Raw genomic sequence first — 19,579 nt, forward strand, 5'->3', positions numbered from 1 at the left:
TTCCAGGTCAAACATCATCACAATGTCACATTCCCACAACCTTTTGTATGTAAAGATATGTGCGGAATATTCCATTCCACAATGTTACTAGGTTTCCTCGAGTAGGACATCACTAAGTAACCTGCTACAACTTGGATTGCTTGCATGCATGCCTGATTGGCCTGATACACTTGATAATAGAATTCCTACGATCATTCAGGAATCATTGATACGCTGTGTGTAGCAGATTCTAATATGATTTACATGTGCAGTCTCAGTGTGGAAAATCCCAAGGAAGCTAGCAAACCTTTGGTCCCTCCAGAGAAGGAGAAATAAAGGCTAGTAAACTGGGCAATGATCCAAAAGAGTAAAGCGCCCTACTGAACACACGAGATTAGATTTAACCATAAACAAACATGTTAGGTAACTGTCAGTAAGACTTCAATTTCTTCACAAATTTGAATAAGTGCTAGGATCAATTCAAACTATAGTATTCTCAAACTCAGGCTTTTAAACCATGGTGACCTTTCACATAAAGGGATAAATTAGATCGTAACATCCAAAGATCCTATTCTGCCAGGCTAGGTGCATGATCTGCATTGCAAGGCTAGCAAACTTCCAGCCATATGAGAGAAAGCTTAATGTTAAAATTTGAAAGGATTCAGATGGCAGAACAATGAAAGTACCACTGCTATATCCTGCATTGGTTTGTGATCACTCTGATCTTCAGTGCTGCTCGAGCCTTTAAATTCCCCTGTATGAAGCCTGCATCGATTGTCAATTTTATAAGCAAAGGATAATTTAAAACATCAGTTTTGCACTAAACAGGTTCTACTTCACCAGGACCATGGATAAAAAGAGAGCACAATATGGCACAATTTGCAAAAATCCATATACTTTTGATGGGTCTGATACAGTGGCTGGAACTTTGCAAATCCCCCTGTTCCCCACCCCCGCTCAGGAGTGGGCTGGCAGGTGGGGCGGGTGAAAGGGGGAGACATCAGGTGGGAAGGCGGGGTGGGGGTCACTGGTCCCCTGCTTTGATCCCACTTAAGGGCTTTCCTGCTGCTGCTGGAACGTTGCCATTGGTATTTTACCAGTGGTGGAGGGGCCCACACCACATCCCTCCTCTTCAGGCACGCTTGTCCCCCTCACCTCTGCATAAAATTCAGTCCAGTATGTACACAAACATTAACTAATTTAATATAACCTTTTGACACTTTTGAATCTGTTCTTCCATACTGATGCTGCATCTCACCTTTGGAACATCTCCAGAAATCGTAACATGGAGATTTTTAATATAATACATATAGGCTTTGTCGCTTCATATAATTAACTGTATTTTTCCTTTGCAGTGTCAGACAGAAAAAGGACAGTCTTGTTCGTAAACAATCAGTTGGAGGAGCCAATCTGGCCAAATGCAAGCCCTGTGCAGTGATGCATCCCAGTTCTGTCTGCGGTTCTGATGGTCACACTTACTCCTCTAAGGTAGACTACTTATGAATACTGCAACAGTGAGGAAACCATTATTAAAATGATTTACTTTTTCATGCTTCCATTTTGGATGCAATGAGTTAAAAATTTGGTCCACCGAAGGTTATGTAATATTTATTGTTTGAGAGAGGGAAAAATCATTTCTTTTTGAAAATGAAAACCATAAACCTCCTTAAATGCAACCTGTGGTGAACAATTCAGGAGAAAAACCAAAAGAGACACAAAAATGTGGACATGCAAATGGATAGAGTTAAATAAATCACAAATTCTACGTTAAATAAATCACAAATTCTACACTGTATACGGGGGTTTGTTAATCTTTCCTCCAACGGCCGTCTGTTTGAATGTAGCAACAACAGTTAGCTCGTTTTTAAGTCAACACCAAAATGCATTAAGGAAGCTAATTCATCTAGTGGGATTTTGTGAGGAATGTTATTTATGTACTGCCAAGAAATTCCATTGAACCAGAAATCTGCAACTTTAAATGAACAAGACCAGCATGGCAGATAGTGAGGAATGTTATTACAGAATGTTATAGAATATTAGCCTCAAAGAAGGTTATGCAAATAGATTAGTCATTTTACATCTGCACAAAGATATTTTATAACGCTCACTCCATCCATTTGAATCTTCATTTTATACGATTTATTAGATCTTTGGATATGTTAATATTTTATATAGTTTAGAGTCCATTGTATTTAATGTATCCACTTTATGTGAAAGCCGTAACATTCTTTGGCAGCCTATGGAATCGGTGATTAGAATGTAGGATGTATTGTAAAGGAAGATCTCCAGTTATTTTGCTTTTAAGTGACTAGATCTGCACTGCACACTGCTTGAAAACTTAGCTTCCACAGTTCAACGCGCATTATTTTTTGGGATGATTAGTTTGGTTTTGTTGTTGTGACATTTTGGCAAGCTATCAGTATTCTCCATGCTATTTCATTATACTGCGCACTTGTTTTCACTATCTAATGAGAGTGTAAATATTTATATGTCATCCATTTATATATAGCTTTGTTTCCAAGATACATCATTCCTGTTTTGCCTGATTTTGTCCAAAAGATTTTACTTATGTTTAACAGTTTTATTGATGGTGTGTCTGATAAGTTCCAAATACATTATTATCAACATAATATCTTATATTTATTCAGTATAAAAAAGGGGCTGAATTATTCCTTATGGGTTCCCATGGGCTGGATTTTTAGCCCCCAATGAGCTGGGGAACAGAGAAAGGAGGATGCAGAATTTCACAGCACTGGCAGCCTGCTAGTCTCCCAGCATCATCCTGCCCTTGACAATGGGTTGGGGAGTAGGATGGCTACCCGTTTAAAGACATGTTATCAGAGGGCAACTGGAATTCTCCAGTCAGTCAGCCTCCAGGCACCAGGAGGCATCGGGGACCAGCCCAGATGTTGGCATTCTGCATGGGTTATGCAGTGAGCTGGAGGGATCTATCCAGGGTGAAACACTCAGGTTTTCGCTCCTGAGTCAGGTAGTGCAGCTTACTGCACCGGTCTCAGGAGAAATTCACCCAAATGGTGGAATATTCAATCTCCAGGATGGGCATGGGATGGAGCTGGGACTGCCGCTTCCAAACCCAGATCGGCACCAGCTACAGGGGCAGCCGAGTGTGGAGGTGAGCTGTTTAAAAGGCCTTCCTCAGTTCCCTAGGGCTTGTTAATACTTAGGCCCTCCAGCCCTCACTCCTCCACCCTCCCCTCATCCCCCACTCACACCCCGTGCCCAATCTGTGTCAACTTATACAAGCCCATTCTTCACACCAATCCCCAATGGCAAATCATATTCTCCATGCCAACCCAAGCTACCCACCCACTCTCAATGTCCCATCATTACCCCATGCCAACCCATGTACAAAAGTCCACCCCCAGTCATCCTTAAACCCTCCATGCTAAACTATGCTGCCTCCCACTCTCAAAAGCCCCTTAGACCCTTCATGCTAGGATCCATCTGCCATTTTGGGGTTTCTGTGGTGTTTTTTCGTTATTCTTTCCTGGGATGTGGGCCAGCATTTATTGGCCATCCCTAGATGCCCTTGAGAAGGTGGTGGTGAGCTGCCTTCTTGAACTGCTGCAGTCCATGTAGTGTAGATACACCCACAGTGCTGTTAGGAAGGGAGTTCCAGGATTTTGACCCAGCGACAGTGAAGGAACAGCGATATATTTCCAAGTCAGCATGGCGAGTGACTTGGGGGGGAACTTGCAGGTGGTGGTGTTCCCATCTACCTGCTGCCCTTGTCCTTCTAGATGTTAGTGGTCGTGGGTTTGGAAGAAACTGTCGAAGGAACCTTGGTGAATTCCTGCAGCGCATCTTACAGATGGTACACACTGCTATTACTGTGTGTCAGTGGTGGAGGGAGTGAATGTTTGTGGAGGTGGTGCCAATCAAGCGGGCTGCTTTGGCCTGGATGGTTTCAAACTTCTTGAGTGTTGTGGGAGCTGCCCTCATCCAAGCAAGTGGGGAGTATTCCATCACAGTCCTGACTTGTGCCTTGTAGATGGTGGACAGGCTTTGGGGAGTCAGGACGTGGGTCACTCATCACACGATCCCTAACCTCTGGTGTAGGCCATTTGGCAGGCAATTAAGAGTCAATGACATGTGGACCAGACCAGGGAAGGATGGCAGATTTCTTCCTCTAAAGGACATTACTGAATGAGTGTTTTTACAATAATCGATCATAGTTGTCATAGTCACCATTACTGAGATTAGCTTTACATTCCAGATTTATTAATTGAATTTAAATTCCACCAGGTGCTGTGGTGGGCTTTGCACTCATGTCCCCACAGCTTTCGCCTTTGCCTTTAGATTACTAGTCTAATGACATTACGGCTCTGTGAAATTCCTGGCCTCAGTGTCAAGTTAGCAGACACTGACAGCAGGGTCAGCCCAGGACATAGCAGGTGAGATCCTGTCCTAATTCTACTGAGCATAACAAAGATTTAAAAAAAACCAACAGCTTATCTCCTGAAAGTACTTGCATTGGATATTGAAAGACCTACCAAGGAGTTTCAGCACCATTACTGAAAACATGCTGTGTCATATTGGCAGAGTATAAAAATTGTGCTGGTGTAATGGCAGCCAGCAGAAATGGTGTAGTAAATTGTCTAAATGATTTTAACCACCTGCTATATCCTTGCTGGATGGGCATGGTCAAAATTACCCCATTGTGGCCATGGCTTGAGGTTGCCTAGACCCCAAGCTCTGGAATTTCTCCCAATGACTCGCTTTCCTCCTTTAAGGCATTCCTTAACACCTTCCTCAGTGAGCAAGCTTTTGGTCATCTGACCTATTGGCCCAAATCTTCAAGTCTCCAGATTGTTGGAGACCGGACATACGACTGAAGTTGCCCATCAAGACTCTGTGCAAATCCCAACGCACGGACCTAAGTAGGAATTGCTCAAGAAGTTTAAACTTTCAATGAGCAATTCCCCGGCTCCCTGGGGACCCCACAAATTTCTCCAACTCTGAGCTAGAGTCGGAGACTTCGGACAGTTACGTGGGACACACCTGAAAAGTTGCCCAGGAAATATTGGGGTGTACTTGCACCACAAGGACTGCAGCAGTTCAAGAACGCAGCTCACCACCACCTTCTCAAGGACAAAAACTGCTGGCCCAGCCAGCGATGCTCACGTCCCATGAAAGAGTAAAAAAAACTTAGACAGATTAAAACCTAGGCTAACATCTGGGTAACTCCACAGCTGATCACCCATCAACTCCATCAGTTCCTCTGACTATCTGACTATCCCACTCACCTGATTATCTGACTACCCCCCAAACCAACTAACCCTAACCGCTCAACTACTCCCTGACTCAACTCCCACCCCCAACCACCCAACAACCTCCTGACTATCCTCCCAACCTGTCTGCTCCTGACCACCCAACTACCTTCCTGACCCAACCCGACTACCCCCTGGCCACCTGAATACCCTTCACTTGACCCAGCTACCCACCTGACCTACTCCCCAATCGAACTGAATTACCGCTAGCCCGACTCGACCACCACACAACCCAACCCAACTACACTACTGACCACCCAACTATCCCCCAGACCCCAGTATGATCTTACCCACCTGTCAATCACAAAACCTACTCACCAGCCATCCAACCCAACTTGGCCACCTCCCAACCTACCCAACTCACCAGCCAACTAACATTCAGACTGGACCTTTAAACTTGCCAACGGCAGTGAGTCCCGTAAAAGTGTTGGGAGGTGGGGTGTGTGTCTTGTCTTGCCCTGACTTGTTTTCATTCATTCACGGGATGTGTGCTTCACTGGCTAGACCAGCATTCATTGCCCATCCCTAGTTGACCTTGAGAAGGTGGTGGTGAGTTGCCTTCTTGAACCACTGGAGCCCATGTGGTGTAGGTACACTCACAGTGCTGTTGAGGAGAGAGTTCCAGGATTTTGACCCAGTGACAATGAAGAAACGGCGATATATTTCTGAGTTGGATGGTGAGTTGCTTGGAGGGGAACTTCCAGATGGTGGTGTTCCCATGTGTCTGCTTCCCTTGTCCTTCTAGATAGTAGCAGTCTGGAAGGTGCTGTCTAAGGAGCCTTGGTGAGTTGCTGCAGTGCATCGTATAGATGGTAGACACTGCTGCTACTGTGCGTCACTGGTGGAGGGAGTGAATGTTTATGGAAGGGGTGCCAATCAAGTGGGCTGCATTGTCCTGGGTGGTGCCAAGCTTCTTGAGCGTTGTTGGAGCTGCATTCATCCAGGCAAGTGGAGAATGTTCCATTATGCTCCTGACTTGTGCCTTGACTCTACTGTGCTTTGATGGAGTTCTCAGAGAGACGCTGCAATGTGCATTTCTGGAAAAGCCAGGTTCGGAAGGTCCCCGTAGAAATGTGCAGCAGCATCAAGTTGGGGGGATTTTCGATTTCAGCGGCAATCCAACGATCATTGCCACTGCTCGGAAAATCCAGGCCAATGTCACGTGGCTCAATGTCATGCTTATTTTATAATGGTCCTATGATGCCCCTTGGGATGTTTCATTTCATTAAAGGCACTATATAAATATATGCTGCTGCTGTTGTTGTAAAATGAAGTAAAGTATAAATTGTATCAAGTGAAGCTGATTGGATTTTTGCATAGTGGGTAGAATTTCAAAGTTAATGAAAATTTCTGTTGCTCTGTGAACATGAATTTCCTTCAAAGCTCAGTTGATTGACAGTGAATTAAGTGGGAAAAATCAATTAACAGTTGTTTATTTGATGTAAATAGTTTTACCCACAATTTTATATCATTGCATTTAAAAACGTTAATGAATTCAAGCTTCATCTGCTATCAGGTTATTTGTCAAATTGTAGGCTGTGCAACCTCCTTTTAACTGTATGTGAAATAGACTAAAGGTTCTCAGAAGAAAGTCGTCGCTGCTGCAATTCAAATTGGCTTTCAAGCACTTAATCACCCTAAGTACCTTGTTCATCTGTAGGATTCCAATGGCTCTGAAATTCCACTGGTCCATTCTTATTCATGAGTTACATATGCAGTGGAATCTCATTATTGTGAACTTTTATCACACATTACTTCTGAAAATGATTGTATTTGATGCCGTTGGAAACTTCATTTGAGTCCACAGAGTCCTTGGCAAGAAGTACTCTGGTTCCCTTCGTGAATTTGTAGTGATGGTGTTTAACTGTCTATATAGTAATTATTGGTAATTGTATGTGGAACAACATTGGGAAACCTTTAAAGAAAGTGCAGGACAAATATATTCCACTAAAAGGAAAGAGCAAACTAAACACTAATGAGAGTCCATGGATAAATAATGACATAAGGGAACAATTGAGGGTTATGAAAGAGGCATACATTAAGTACATAGACAGCAGATGGGTACATATAAGAGGGAACACAAAGAGATTAGGAGAAAAAGCAAAAAAAAAAGCAAGGCAAAAAGGGACTATGAAATTAAGTTATCAAGGAACATAAAACAAAATAGTAAAATATTTTACAGTCACATCAATAAAAAAGGAAGGCTGTGATGGGAATATGACTATTAAGAGTTGGAAAGGCTAATACCACAGGAAACAATAGAGCCAACAGATAAATATTAAATAATTATTTTGGCTCTGTATTTACCAGGGCAGTAGAACAGCTCGACATGACTTTGAATGATTGGATAAGCAATAAGACAAGTGCATTTAAATTTTTTTAAATGGCAATGTATTGAATAAACTAATCAGACTCAAAGAGGATAAACCCCTTGATCCTAATAAATTCCATCCATGTATTTTAAGATTATTAAGAGAAGAGATAGCAGAGATATTACTATACATATTTAATAACTTGTTAGAAAAAGGTGCAGTACCTGGGGACTGGCGGATAGCTGATGTCGTTCATAAATTTAAGAAAGGGGACAGAACATGCCCAGGGAATTATAAACCAGTTGGTTTAACATCAGTGTTAGGAAAAATAAGGGAATCCCTACTAAAGGAGAGAATGGAAGAACATCTAGAAATTAAAAATATAATACTGAATAGTCAGCAGGGATTTAAAAAGGGAAAACCTTGCTTGACCCATCTTGATGAATTTTAGGACGAAGTAACAGAAAGAACAGACAATGGTATTGTAGTAGATGTAAATTATCTGGATAAGATGCCTCATAATGGACTAATGAATAAGGTCAGAGAGTATGGAGTCACGAGGTTAGTGGCTAAATGGATGGCCAACTGCTTCAAGACTTTTGCGCTCGCAAATCTCCCGCCCCCACCCCGGCAGCACTGAGCTTCTCAGTGCACCTTTCGGTCGGGATATCACAGTCGGGGGGCCAATCACAAGCAGTGGACCGTTTCCTGGCCATTCCTGGGCCTGCCCAACGACCCAAAAATCCTGCCCCAAGAAATCCAATAAGGAATTCAGAAGAAACTTCTTTATCCAAAGATGGTGAAAATGTGGAACTCACTATCATGGACTGGTTGAAGTGAATAATATAGATGCATTCAAGAGGAACCTAGACAAGTGCATGAGGAAGAAGGGAATATATGGTTATCATGATAGATTTAGATGAGGAAAGATGGGAGGATGCTGCAATGGAGCATAAACATCAGCATGGACTTGTTGGGGTGAATAGATTTCTGTGCCATATATCCTGTGTAACCCAATGTAACTGTGATTAGTGTAAATTAATTCTAAAGTAACTATTTATCATGTGAAAAATAGCCTTCAGAGAGCTTGTGTATACTCTATTCAAGCTCAAGAATATAGGTTAGCAAAATGAGAATTACTTATTCTGTTTGGGAAAATGTCACCAAGGCAATCCACCTGAATCATTGTGTGCTAGCAATATCTACTTTGCTCCTGGAACCTCTCACAGGCATTAGTGATTGCTTATGGATGGTATGGATGTTGAGATTTCAAATTCCTCCAGGATCCATATTATTTATAGTGAAGTAACTGCAGTGAAACATAAGCTATCATTATAGGTACCTGAGTAGCTCCAATTACACTACTCCTATACCTTAAGAGGTTTTTCTAGAACCCTCTTCCAAACTCCTGTACAGAAAACAAAAAAAACTGATTCTCCCAAACGATTTATCTCTTAGTGCTAACCTCTCCCCAAAATTTGCTCTCTTTCCCTCTCTCTCTCTTTTTCCATCTTCATATTGCACCTTTGCTTGCCTCTCTGTTTTATTGCTACAACTATAGGAATTGTTCCTCTGAGCTTACACTCTTGTTCCTCCTAAGTTTCTCAGCTCTAAATGCACTGTTCCACATTCTCTTCCTAGCTGATGATTCACTCAGGCACGTTACTTTAGAGCATGCCTTATTTGAATTACAGCTTTCTGAGTTTTTCTAACACTGCACAGTGCTAAAGCTCATCACAAAACCATAGACTGTAACTCATTGGGCTGTACTTCCAATGGAGTGGCAATTGAGTCAGATTGTCACTCCACTTGAAAGTTCTTACCTTAAAATCCAGGCGACCCTATCTCGCTCAACCTTCCAACTCAGGCCGGGCAAAGTCTGGGCAGTGCAGTGCAATGGTAAGTGAGCGACACCCCCTCTAAGAGCACCAGCTGCCATAAACCAAGTACGTTTAAAGATCTTTAACAAGGTAAGTGCATAAGGCAAGTGGGTAGGAGTTGGTCAGGTCAGGCCTTGGGTGGGTAGTTGGGGATTGGGAGATATCCCATTAAGGAAGTAGTTGGAGGATGGGGGAGTCCTGTGCATGGCATGGGTGCGGAAGTCCCATTAAGGAGGGGGGATGTCCCCTGGAGGTTTGGGGGTATGGAGTGAGTCCCATGGGTGGGGGGAGGTGTTGGGGTTGGGGTGTCAATAGTTACCCAGAAGTTAGAAGAAGTTTTAATTCTTCTAACTGTTTCTGGGTACCTATTGTTGTGACACAGTCTGAACCATCCAAAGTTCTCAATTTAAATTGCATTATCGGATGGTTCCCAGTGTAGGGCAATTGCCCAGAAGAAGTTTGCACTTCCCAGGCAATTGCCATACAAACCTCGTCTGGGAACTTCTGGTGTGGTCGGGGAGGGGTTCCCCAGCACATCTTTGGGGTAACCCCAGATACAACGCCCTGGAGCTCAGAAGTTATGGCCCGTTATTTTGCACAGCCTCAAAACTGTCGAGCTATTGTCATGGATTTGGATTGCCACATCTGGAGATAGAGATCTGGCTTCTTCCTTACAGTAATGTATTGCTTTGAGGACAGCTATCTTCTCAATTTTGGTTTCTGAAATGTCCCGGGTATAAAGTTAAGTTTCAAAAGCATTACAAGTTAGGCTATATTTGTACTGCAGCTTTCCATTATTAGATAGAGCAAATCCAGACTGATGTGAGATCAGCAGATTCCGATTATCTCACAATCCAAACACAAGTCTGATAAACATGGTGAGGTAGTCTAATAGCAGAGCTCTTAGTGTTCTCTAATGGAGGTATAGGGCGCCACTCTTCCTGTGGGTGATTTTGCATATTTGAAGAGTGTGGCAATGTTCTAATATTAAAACATCAATAGAATGTTTAAAAAGCTTCCAGCTGATCTCTACTTTAGAATCTGCCCCCTATTTCATGTATTGATGTGCACCTAAAACTGCTTTGCATCAATGTGAAATGTAATTGTCCCGTAAGCAGTCTCCCATATTTTCTATTTGCACAAGGCTGCTAAAGCCTTGTGAACTGTTCATTCAAACCCTTAAATTCATCAAATTAAATGATGAGAGTTGCATGAAACTAAGAAAGCAGAGCACGGGTATTGACATTATATATAATACATGGCAACCACATATTTAATAAATTCAAAATAGTGTAATCATAAACACATTTTAATTAACACAAATATATTATTAAATTACCATTTTCTCATGTACACACAGACTTTCTATTTTGAATATTGTAGACTCCACTTTTACAGCCTTCTCATTCTATTCCAATTCAGTACTATGGTGAGCTAACAGCCTGACTGGCATTTTGAGTATCGTTTAAAAATTTTTTTACCAGAATCAAATAATCATGGCACTTCCAGACGTAAGTAATCACCATGAGGTAAAGTTTGCATTTCGGGCACAATTGGCAATCCGAGCTCAAGTCGCACTCAAGATTGTGCTAGTTTTAAGAAGTTATTTTTCTTAAGCTACCAATCACCAAGTATAGCATCTGTCAGGAACCACCGTAGTTGATCAGTCCTTAGGGGCATTATTTTTAAATTTTGTTTCAAAAAATACTCCTTGATATGGTTGAGTGGTAATTTGTTGCAGTTTGATCGACCCATTTTCAGCTGTGTAAATTGCAGAAATAAGCATATCAGAGTGTCTAATCCACCAGCCATGAGTAGCCCATTTTAAATAAATGAAAATAACTTTAAAGAAACTAGATAGAGCCAATTCCTTGCTTTTATCCTAGTTATATTGGTGTGTATAATAGTCAATTTCTTGGTAATTTTCTTGAAGTTTTTAAAATGTGCCTGTTAGTGCCCTTGCACCCAAAAGAATCAGCTTAATTTTTAGAGCCTCCTTGAAGCCCACAAGCAAGTGCAAGTAATGGAAATTTGCCATGGTAATTAACTTGATCTGGGGCATTGCCAGTTTGTGGGAAAGACCAGCTTCTAGCGCGATGTTTTTTAAACTAGCACCAGAAGATCGTGGGAAGTCGGCACTGAACGTAATTTGTGTTTATAATTCTCCAATCTTTTGCATTGGTTTCATTAATTTTGTGCAAATTGTGTCCAAAAAAAAGCAAAACAGAAACTCCAGGCCTTCAGGTGGACAATAACAAATCACTGATCTTTTCTAGATAGAAAAATCACAGAAAGCTTGCTCTCAATTGAAAAGATTGTAGCTTTTCTAATAAACAGCAAATGAATGGAAGAAATGTAGTACATTGTAAGATCTGAGCTTTTTGTTGGGGAGGTGTGAATAAAATTAGTTCGTTAATGGCTGCCTGTGGTTAAGCATGTCTTACTCAGTGCAAAACACAACAATAAATCCAGTCCTGGATTTAACATCAGCCTGTACTGAATGTTACTGCACCCAAGTGTTTTAATGATTTATTTCTATATAATATTTAATGTTATTAGTTTAATTAGCTGTAGAAAAATATCTAAGGATCATTATATACTGTCAAGTAGCTGGAATGTTGAAAGATTAGACACATGCTTTGTTCAGTATACCAATAGTTACAATCAGTTTTGAGAAACACAGCATTGCAGCGTATCAATGCTATGCGTACTTGTAATTAGCTATAGTCCACAAGACGCCACAGGCATTTCTGTCTCTGAGATAGTAGTAATATGGACAAGTGGTAATATAGTTTGAGGGCCACTATCTGCAACAAGTGTGGGGCAAGACAAGAAGGCAGCTTTCCATGAACCTCTACAGCCAGCATGGAGTTTGAACCCACACCATTGGCATCATCCTGCATCGCATGCTAGCCATCTGGCCAACCGAGCTAACTGACCTCAATATGTGTACTTGTGAAAGTTTAATGGACACTATGCATTTACTATTGTGATACAAAATACACTATTTTATGATATAAGAGTTTTTAAAAACATGGAATTATTAAAAATTCTTGACTGCTTTGCAAAGATGAGCACAACTGCAAATCCTTACTGAAGCCTCAATCAGGTCTGGAAGATGTAAGTGTAGGAAAAGGTTTAAGTATTTTTTTCTGGCCCGGAAAGAATACTATACATGAGAGATATGGCAGGTGAGGTGGGGGGTAATTTTCACTTTGGACGCAGGCAGAAAACTGGTGGTTGTTGATTAGTCACTCATCACGTAATGTACCCAATCTCTCCCATTCCATTAAAGTTAATAGAAAGGAAAACTATTCAGGATGTGTATTGGGCTGGCAGCTGATCCACAACCATCAATGTCCAAAGTGAAAATTACCACCTTATCCCCATTTAAATTGTCAAAAGAGCACGGAGCTAATTGATGATGATCAATAAAAGCTAGGGTTGTATAGACTAATAGAAAATAAAATATTGGAACAGGTAATTCAACTCAATCTATCCATTTTGGTTTTTATTCACCACATGAACTGTAATGATAATCCAATGGTCCTACTCTGTTCTCATAAATCTTTTATTTCCCTTTCTCTCAACAACCTATCTAATCTATTCTTACAGGTTGATCTGGTCTCTCTTACAAACTAACTCTGGTATTACATTCCAAAGACTCAGAACTCTCTGTATAAAAAGTGGGCTGAATTTGACGCTAAGGGTGGAGTCCCCATCGTCAACGTAAAGTCAGTGGCTAAATCCACCTCCGCTTGGGCCAGCTCACCCCTCAGCCGTTTAACGGCCGTCAGGCCTTCAATTGGCTTAAGGCAAGCCTTCCCCTCCTTCCAAGAGGAAGTTCTGCCTCAGCGAGCCTCTGGTCAATCAGAGGGTCAGTAGCTCCTTTGTCCCAGCAGTGCCACCAGGAGCAGTGGCCATTGTTGGGACTGCAGGCAGTGCCGAAGAAGAGACACCGATGGAGCCTGGACTTAAAGGTAGTCTTGGGATCTCACTGGGGCCAGGCTGGCAGTCACCAGCAAGTGGAGGGGAGGGGGCAGGGGGGAAGGAGAATTACCTTGGGAAGAGGTCTACGCTGGGCAAGGAGGCTCCACTCCCTTGCTGGCCATCATTTCATCAGATTTCACCTGACAGGCTGGACAGTTGGCGCCAGCTTCCTCCGTTGCGGGTAAAATCCTAGAGGTGGCGGAAGGTGGCCCTTGTGAGGCATTAATTGGTCAATGGCTCAGCAGGCCACATGATGCCTCCTCCTTGGCTGGTAAAATTGCAGTGGGGGTGGGTATGGCAGCAGGAATGGCACCAATGCCATTTCGCCCAATTTTACACAGCCTCCGCATCCCCCACCCCCCACCTGCTAACCCGTCCCCAGGGAGCCATAAAATTACAGCTTTTTTCTCTACTTTAAATATCTTGCACACCTTAGGAAGTGCATAATGGTCTTGAAAGGAGTACAATGTTGAATTACCAGAATGATACTTGGACTCCAAGGGCAGAATTATACCCCCCCATCGGGAGGGAAGTTGAAGGGCAGGTGCGCACAGGCACACTTCCGATTGGCACCCCAGATCGGAGGCATGGCGTCATTTTACGTGGGCGGGCCAATTAAGGCCCGCCCAGCATGATGTCTGCACAGAAGTGCTATGCACTCCCTTGTGCCGGGGGGGGGGATCCCAAAATCAAGAGTGCGCTCTTTCGCTTATGTGCACAAAAAAGCACACTCATCTCCCTGAGGCTAAGCGCTGCCTCAGGGAAATCGGCTGTAAATGTACGAAACCTAAAAATAGAAAAGTAAAATTTCCCTAACAAGTCCTCTCCACATGAGTTGGGACATGTCCATAACTGTCACAAAAACTTTATTAAAATTATTTAAACCCTACAGGAAACCTCACCCCGCCATGGATGGGGTTTCATGCTTTTTCTAGTTCACGTCAGTGCTCCTGGCCTGCCCGCCAACCTTAAGGTTGGATGGGCAGGTCCTTTAATTACATAATAGCCTCTGTCAATGGCCTCAATTGGCCATTGACAGGTCGGCAGGCACACAGCTGATTTCACTGCGCCCCCACCTACCTGAAAATTTAAATGGGGTGTGGTGACATCGGGAGTTCCCCCTGACATCACCGCGCGTCATTTTGCACGTCAGCAAGCGGGCCCTGCCCCTGCTCGCCGACGCGTAAAATCCTGCCCCAAGGGTTTACACAAATGAGGAATTTAGAAGGTTACAAGGTGTTTTGATCCAAGTTTTCAAGATCACAGAATTTTAACAGTACAGAAGGAGGCCAATCGGTCCATCATGTCTGCAATCTTGTCTCCAAATGAGCATTATGACCTAATGCCTTTGCCCTGCCTTTTCCCCGTACTCCTGCACATTGTTTCTTTTCACATAATCATCTAATGCCCTCTTGAATACCTCAATTGAATCTGTCTCCACCACAGCTCCAGGCAGTTCATTCCAGAACCGAACCACATGTTGTGTGAAAAAGAAGATTTTTCTCATGTCACATTCGCTTCTTTTGCAAATCACTTTAAATCTGTGCCCTCACATTTTTGATTCTTTTATGAATGGGAATAGTTTCTCCCTATCTACTCTGTCCAGCCCCCTCATGATTTTGAACATCTCTAGCAAATCTCATGTTAGCCTTCTTCTCTCCGAGGAGAACAGTCCCAACCTCTCCAATCTTTCTTCATAACTGCAGTTTCTCACCCCTGGAACCATTCTTGTAAACCTCTTCTGCACTCTCTCCGATGTGTTCACATCCTTCCTATAATGTGGCGCCCAGTAATGTACACAATACTCCAGCTGATGTTAAGGGGAACTGGTAGGGAAGATAGCGAGAAAGTATTTCTGCTGGTTGTGGAATCTAGGACTGAGGGCCATAGACTAAAAATTAGTTCCAGACCTTTCAGGAGTGATATTCGAAACACTTTTGCACACAGTGGGTGATAGAAGTTTGGAACTCTTTCAAACAATAATTGATGCTAGATCATGTGTTAAATCTAAATCTGAAACTGATACATTTTTGTTAACCATAAGTAATAAAGGATATGAGACAAAGGCTGTATATGAAGTGAGGTGTCGATCAACCTTGATTCATCGAACAGTCTCAAGGGGCCAGATGACCTAATTCTGTTCCTTTATTCCTATATTAATTATTAATACTTATCTATGTAATTGTAGCCAGAGAATCACCAGCAATGGCTTCTCTTCTTACTCCTGTACTGTTACCTCTGGTGTCCCCCAGGCATCTATCATGACCCTCCTATTAACTTCACGTGAAATCATCCCAAAACGCAATGTTAGTTTCCACGTGAAAGTCAACACCCCATCAGTGCCTCACCGCCTTTCTGAGCTCCTCCACTGTCTCAAAATTGTCAGATTGCTTGTCCTACATTCAACAACAACTTATATTTATATAGATACTTCGACATAATGAAACACTGCAAGGCGCTTCATGAGAGTATTATAAAACAAAACTTGACGCCAAGCCACATAAGGTGATATTGCATCACATCGCCAAAAACCTGGTCAAAGAGGTAGGTTTTATGGAGCATCTTAAAGGAGGAAAACGAGGTTGGTAGGTGAAGAGGTTTATGGAGGGAATTCCACAGCTCAGGGCCTTGGCCATTGAAGGCATGGCTACCAATGATGGAGCAATTAAAATCAGGGGTTCTCCTGAATTAGAGGAGTGCAGATATCTTGGAGGATTGCGAGGCTGGTGGAGATTACAGGGAGGGGCAAGTCCATGAAGGGATTTTTAAAAAAGGGTGAGAATTTTTAAATCAAGATGTTGCTTAACCAAGAACCAATGTAGGTCAGCAAACATAGGGGTGATGAGTAAACCGGATTTGGTGCAAGTAAGTACCTCACATTTACAGAAGGTAGAATGTGGGAGGATGGCCAGGAGGGTATTCAAAATGTCAAGTCTAGTGATAACAAAGGCATGGATAGGAGTTTCAGCATCACATGAAGTGGAATCAGTTGATGTTACGCAGTTGGAAATAAGTGGTCTTATTGATGACCTGTATTTGTGGTCAGATGCTCATCTCAGAGTCAAATATGACACCAAGCTTGTGAGCAGTCTGGTTTAGCCTAGATATTTGCTAGGGAGAGGGATGGAGTCAGTAACAAGGGGACTATTTGCCCATGTGCTCACTGAGCTACATTGGCTCCTGGTTAAGAAACACCTTGATTTTAAAACTCTCATCCTTGTTTTCAAATCTCTCCATAACCTCAACCCATTATCTCTCTGATGTCCTCTGGCCCCACAATCCTCTGAGATATTTGTACTCCTCTGATTCTGGCCTCTTTGAACATCTCCAATTTTAATCACTCCCCGAATGATCACTGTATCTTCAGCTGCCAAAGCCCTAAGCTCTGAAATTCCCTCCCTAAACTTTTCTGCCTCTCTGTCTCTCTTTCCTAGATGCTCCTTAAAACCTATCTCTTTGACCAAGCATTTAGTCATCATCACTAATATCTCCTTATGTGGCTCGGCATCAAATTTTAGCTTTTTTGTTAAAATTATGAGTTTTATAAGATTGTTATGTTTTAGGACTGTGTCATTAAGTTAGGGTAACTGAAGGGGTTATGTGACACATCTGAAATCTACCTGACACCAGGTCTGGATGACGTGGCTGTTAAAGATTAAAGAGGGGCCCAGATTGTTTTGCTGTGGAAGAGGTGCATGGTGTTCACACTTGGAGACAATGGCAGCAGCATCTGTGCTTACAGTGGTCTCCAAAACCCCAGGAAGGTGTTGATAATGTTAGGTTGTAAACAGTTATGCACTAAACTGTCCATTTAGCTCTAAAGTACAGCTAATTAGTATTTATACCTAAATACAAGGTCCATGTGATTTGCAGTGCCATGGATGTAGGCTTTGAAAAGGGAAGGTTTCTGAAATATTACTGGAATTCTCAGACACAACTTGTCCGCCAGGATCTGGGAGAGGGAGAGAGAGAGAGCAGCTAGAGGCCTAGGGCTGCATCTCCCAGTCAGTGAGCGGGTGGCGGGGCTCGCCTGCCAACATGTAAAATGACACAGTGTGATGTCGGGCGTGCGTCCCAACGTCACCCTGCGTCATTTAGATTTTCAGTATGGCAGGCACACAGCCAAATCAGCTGTGCGCCCGCCAAACTGTCAAAGGCCTATAAAGGCTATTTAAAAAGTAATTAACATCATAAATGGACCTGCCTGTCCAACCTTAAGGTTGCGGGCAAGCGAGGAACCCTGGCAGCCTTCAGAAAAAACATGAAACCTCATCCAAGGGCAGGATGAGATTTCATGAGGGATTTAAAATGTTTATAAAATGTTGAAATAAAAGAAATTGACATCTCCCAGCTCATGTGACAGTGTCTCATCTTTATTGACTGTTTGAAACCTGAGCCAATCTCCCTGAGGTAGCGCTTTGCCTAAGGGAGATTTGTGCACTCTTCCGTGCATATGTGCGAAAGAGCGCACTCCTGGCTCAGGAAGTCCGTCCCCCCCTCCCACCAGCACAGGGAGCACATAGCACTTCCTGGTGGACGTCACACAGGGTGGGCCTTAATTGGCCCACCCATGTAAAATGGCGGCGCACCCCTGACCAGGAACCCACCCGTAATGTGTGGGAGCTTGCGCTCATTTTGCAAAGACCAAATTCGTGAGGATTTAAATGAGTCTGGAAGATTTGCTTAGCTTTAGCTAAAGGAAGGCATCTCCCAGAAAAAGCCTCATTGCTAAAGAAAGTCTTGGGGCACGATTTTTAGGTTGGCAGGCAGGTGCAATCGATGGACCCGGGATTGCCTGTGGAATGGACTGCCGCCTGCGATCGGCCCCTGACCATAATTTCACGCTTCCTGGCCAATTAATGGCCTGCCAGCGTGAAGCATGCACTGAAATGCTCAGTGCTACCAGGGTGGGGCCGGGAGGAGGTCAGGCGCATACGTAAGCGCAGGCGTGGATGAGGGCGGGATGAAAGCTCCCTTAAGGCAGGGAGCTGCCTCATGCAACTCAAGACTTGAAAACAATTAAATAATTTTTTTTAAATCAGGAAAAAATGTCCAAGCATCACAATCAGTCACCTGAACATAAACATGATAAAAGTGCTGTCTATAGGTTTTTAATTTTTTTTCATTCAATAATTCATCCCGCCCTTGGCTGAGGTTTCATAAAAAATGCAAAGTCTGCCTGGCCGATTCGCCCACCAAGCAGTTGGACAGACCACGAAAAATCGGAGACAATTGCAACTTTAATTATGCTAATTGGCCTCTTAATTGTCAGCGGGAAGCTTCTGACCTTTGCATGCGCCCGCTAACCGAAATATCGCATGAGCGCGGGATAACGTTGGGATGCTCACCCGATGTCATTTCACGCGATTTTGCTTCCGATCAGGTCGGGCACACGCCTCCACACCAACCTAACAATTCTGTTCCTGGGGTTAAAAGTTACCAAACTGGAAAAGGAAAAGAATGGAAGCAAATACTCGGGAACTAAGAATTACTTTGGACTGGTTCTGGGAAAAGTGAATGTCTACTTAAAGGCCAGTGTAAAGTATACTTTTGAAGTGGTTTTTTCGTCGTTTAGTATTAAAAGTAAAAGGGGGAGTTTGGTTCTGTGGTTTAAGGTATAAGCTGCCTACAACAATAATGGTTAGTTAATAGAGCTTTCAGGTTGTTTATTACAGTAAAAGCCTTAGGGCTGAATTTTCCCTCCGTTGGAGGGGAAGTTGATGGGCAGGCGCGCACAGGCGCACTTCCAATTGGTGCCATTTTACGTGGATGGGCCAATTAAGGCCCGCCAAGCGTGGCGTCCGCACAGAAACGCTATGTGCTCCCTGTGCGGCGGGGGAATACCAAAATCGACAGTGCACTCTTTCGCGTATGCATATGAAAGAGCGCAATCATCTCCCTGAGGCTAAGTGCAGCCTCAGGGAGAGCGGCTCAAAATGTTAAAAATCTAAAACGTCACATGAGTTGGGACATGTCCAAATTTTCCCAAAAACTTTATTAAACATTTTTAAAAGCTACATGAAACCTCATCCCACCTGTGGAAGAGGTTTCATGTTTTTTCTAGTTCACGTCAGGGCTCCTGGCCTGCCTGTCAACCTTAAGGTTGGACGGGCAGGTCCTTTAATTA

General features: G+C 43.0%; 1 protein-coding gene across 1 annotated transcript in view; it reads left to right on the forward strand.

Annotated features, from left to right (window-relative positions):
• spock1 (SPARC (osteonectin), cwcv and kazal like domains proteoglycan 1) overlaps window positions 1-19,579 on the forward strand; it is a 561,041-nt gene that overhangs the window by 437,390 nt on the left and 104,072 nt on the right. Inside the window, exon 5 of the mRNA XM_041193973.1 lies at window positions 1,341-1,467. Coding sequence (XP_041049907.1) covers window positions 1,341-1,467 — 127 coding nt within the window. The remainder of the gene's footprint in view (window positions 1-1,340; window positions 1,468-19,579) is intronic.

The sequence above is a fragment of the Carcharodon carcharias genome, chromosome 8, assembly GCF_017639515.1.
Source record: "Carcharodon carcharias isolate sCarCar2 chromosome 8, sCarCar2.pri, whole genome shotgun sequence".
Taxonomy (NCBI): Eukaryota; Metazoa; Chordata; class Chondrichthyes; order Lamniformes; family Lamnidae; genus Carcharodon; species Carcharodon carcharias.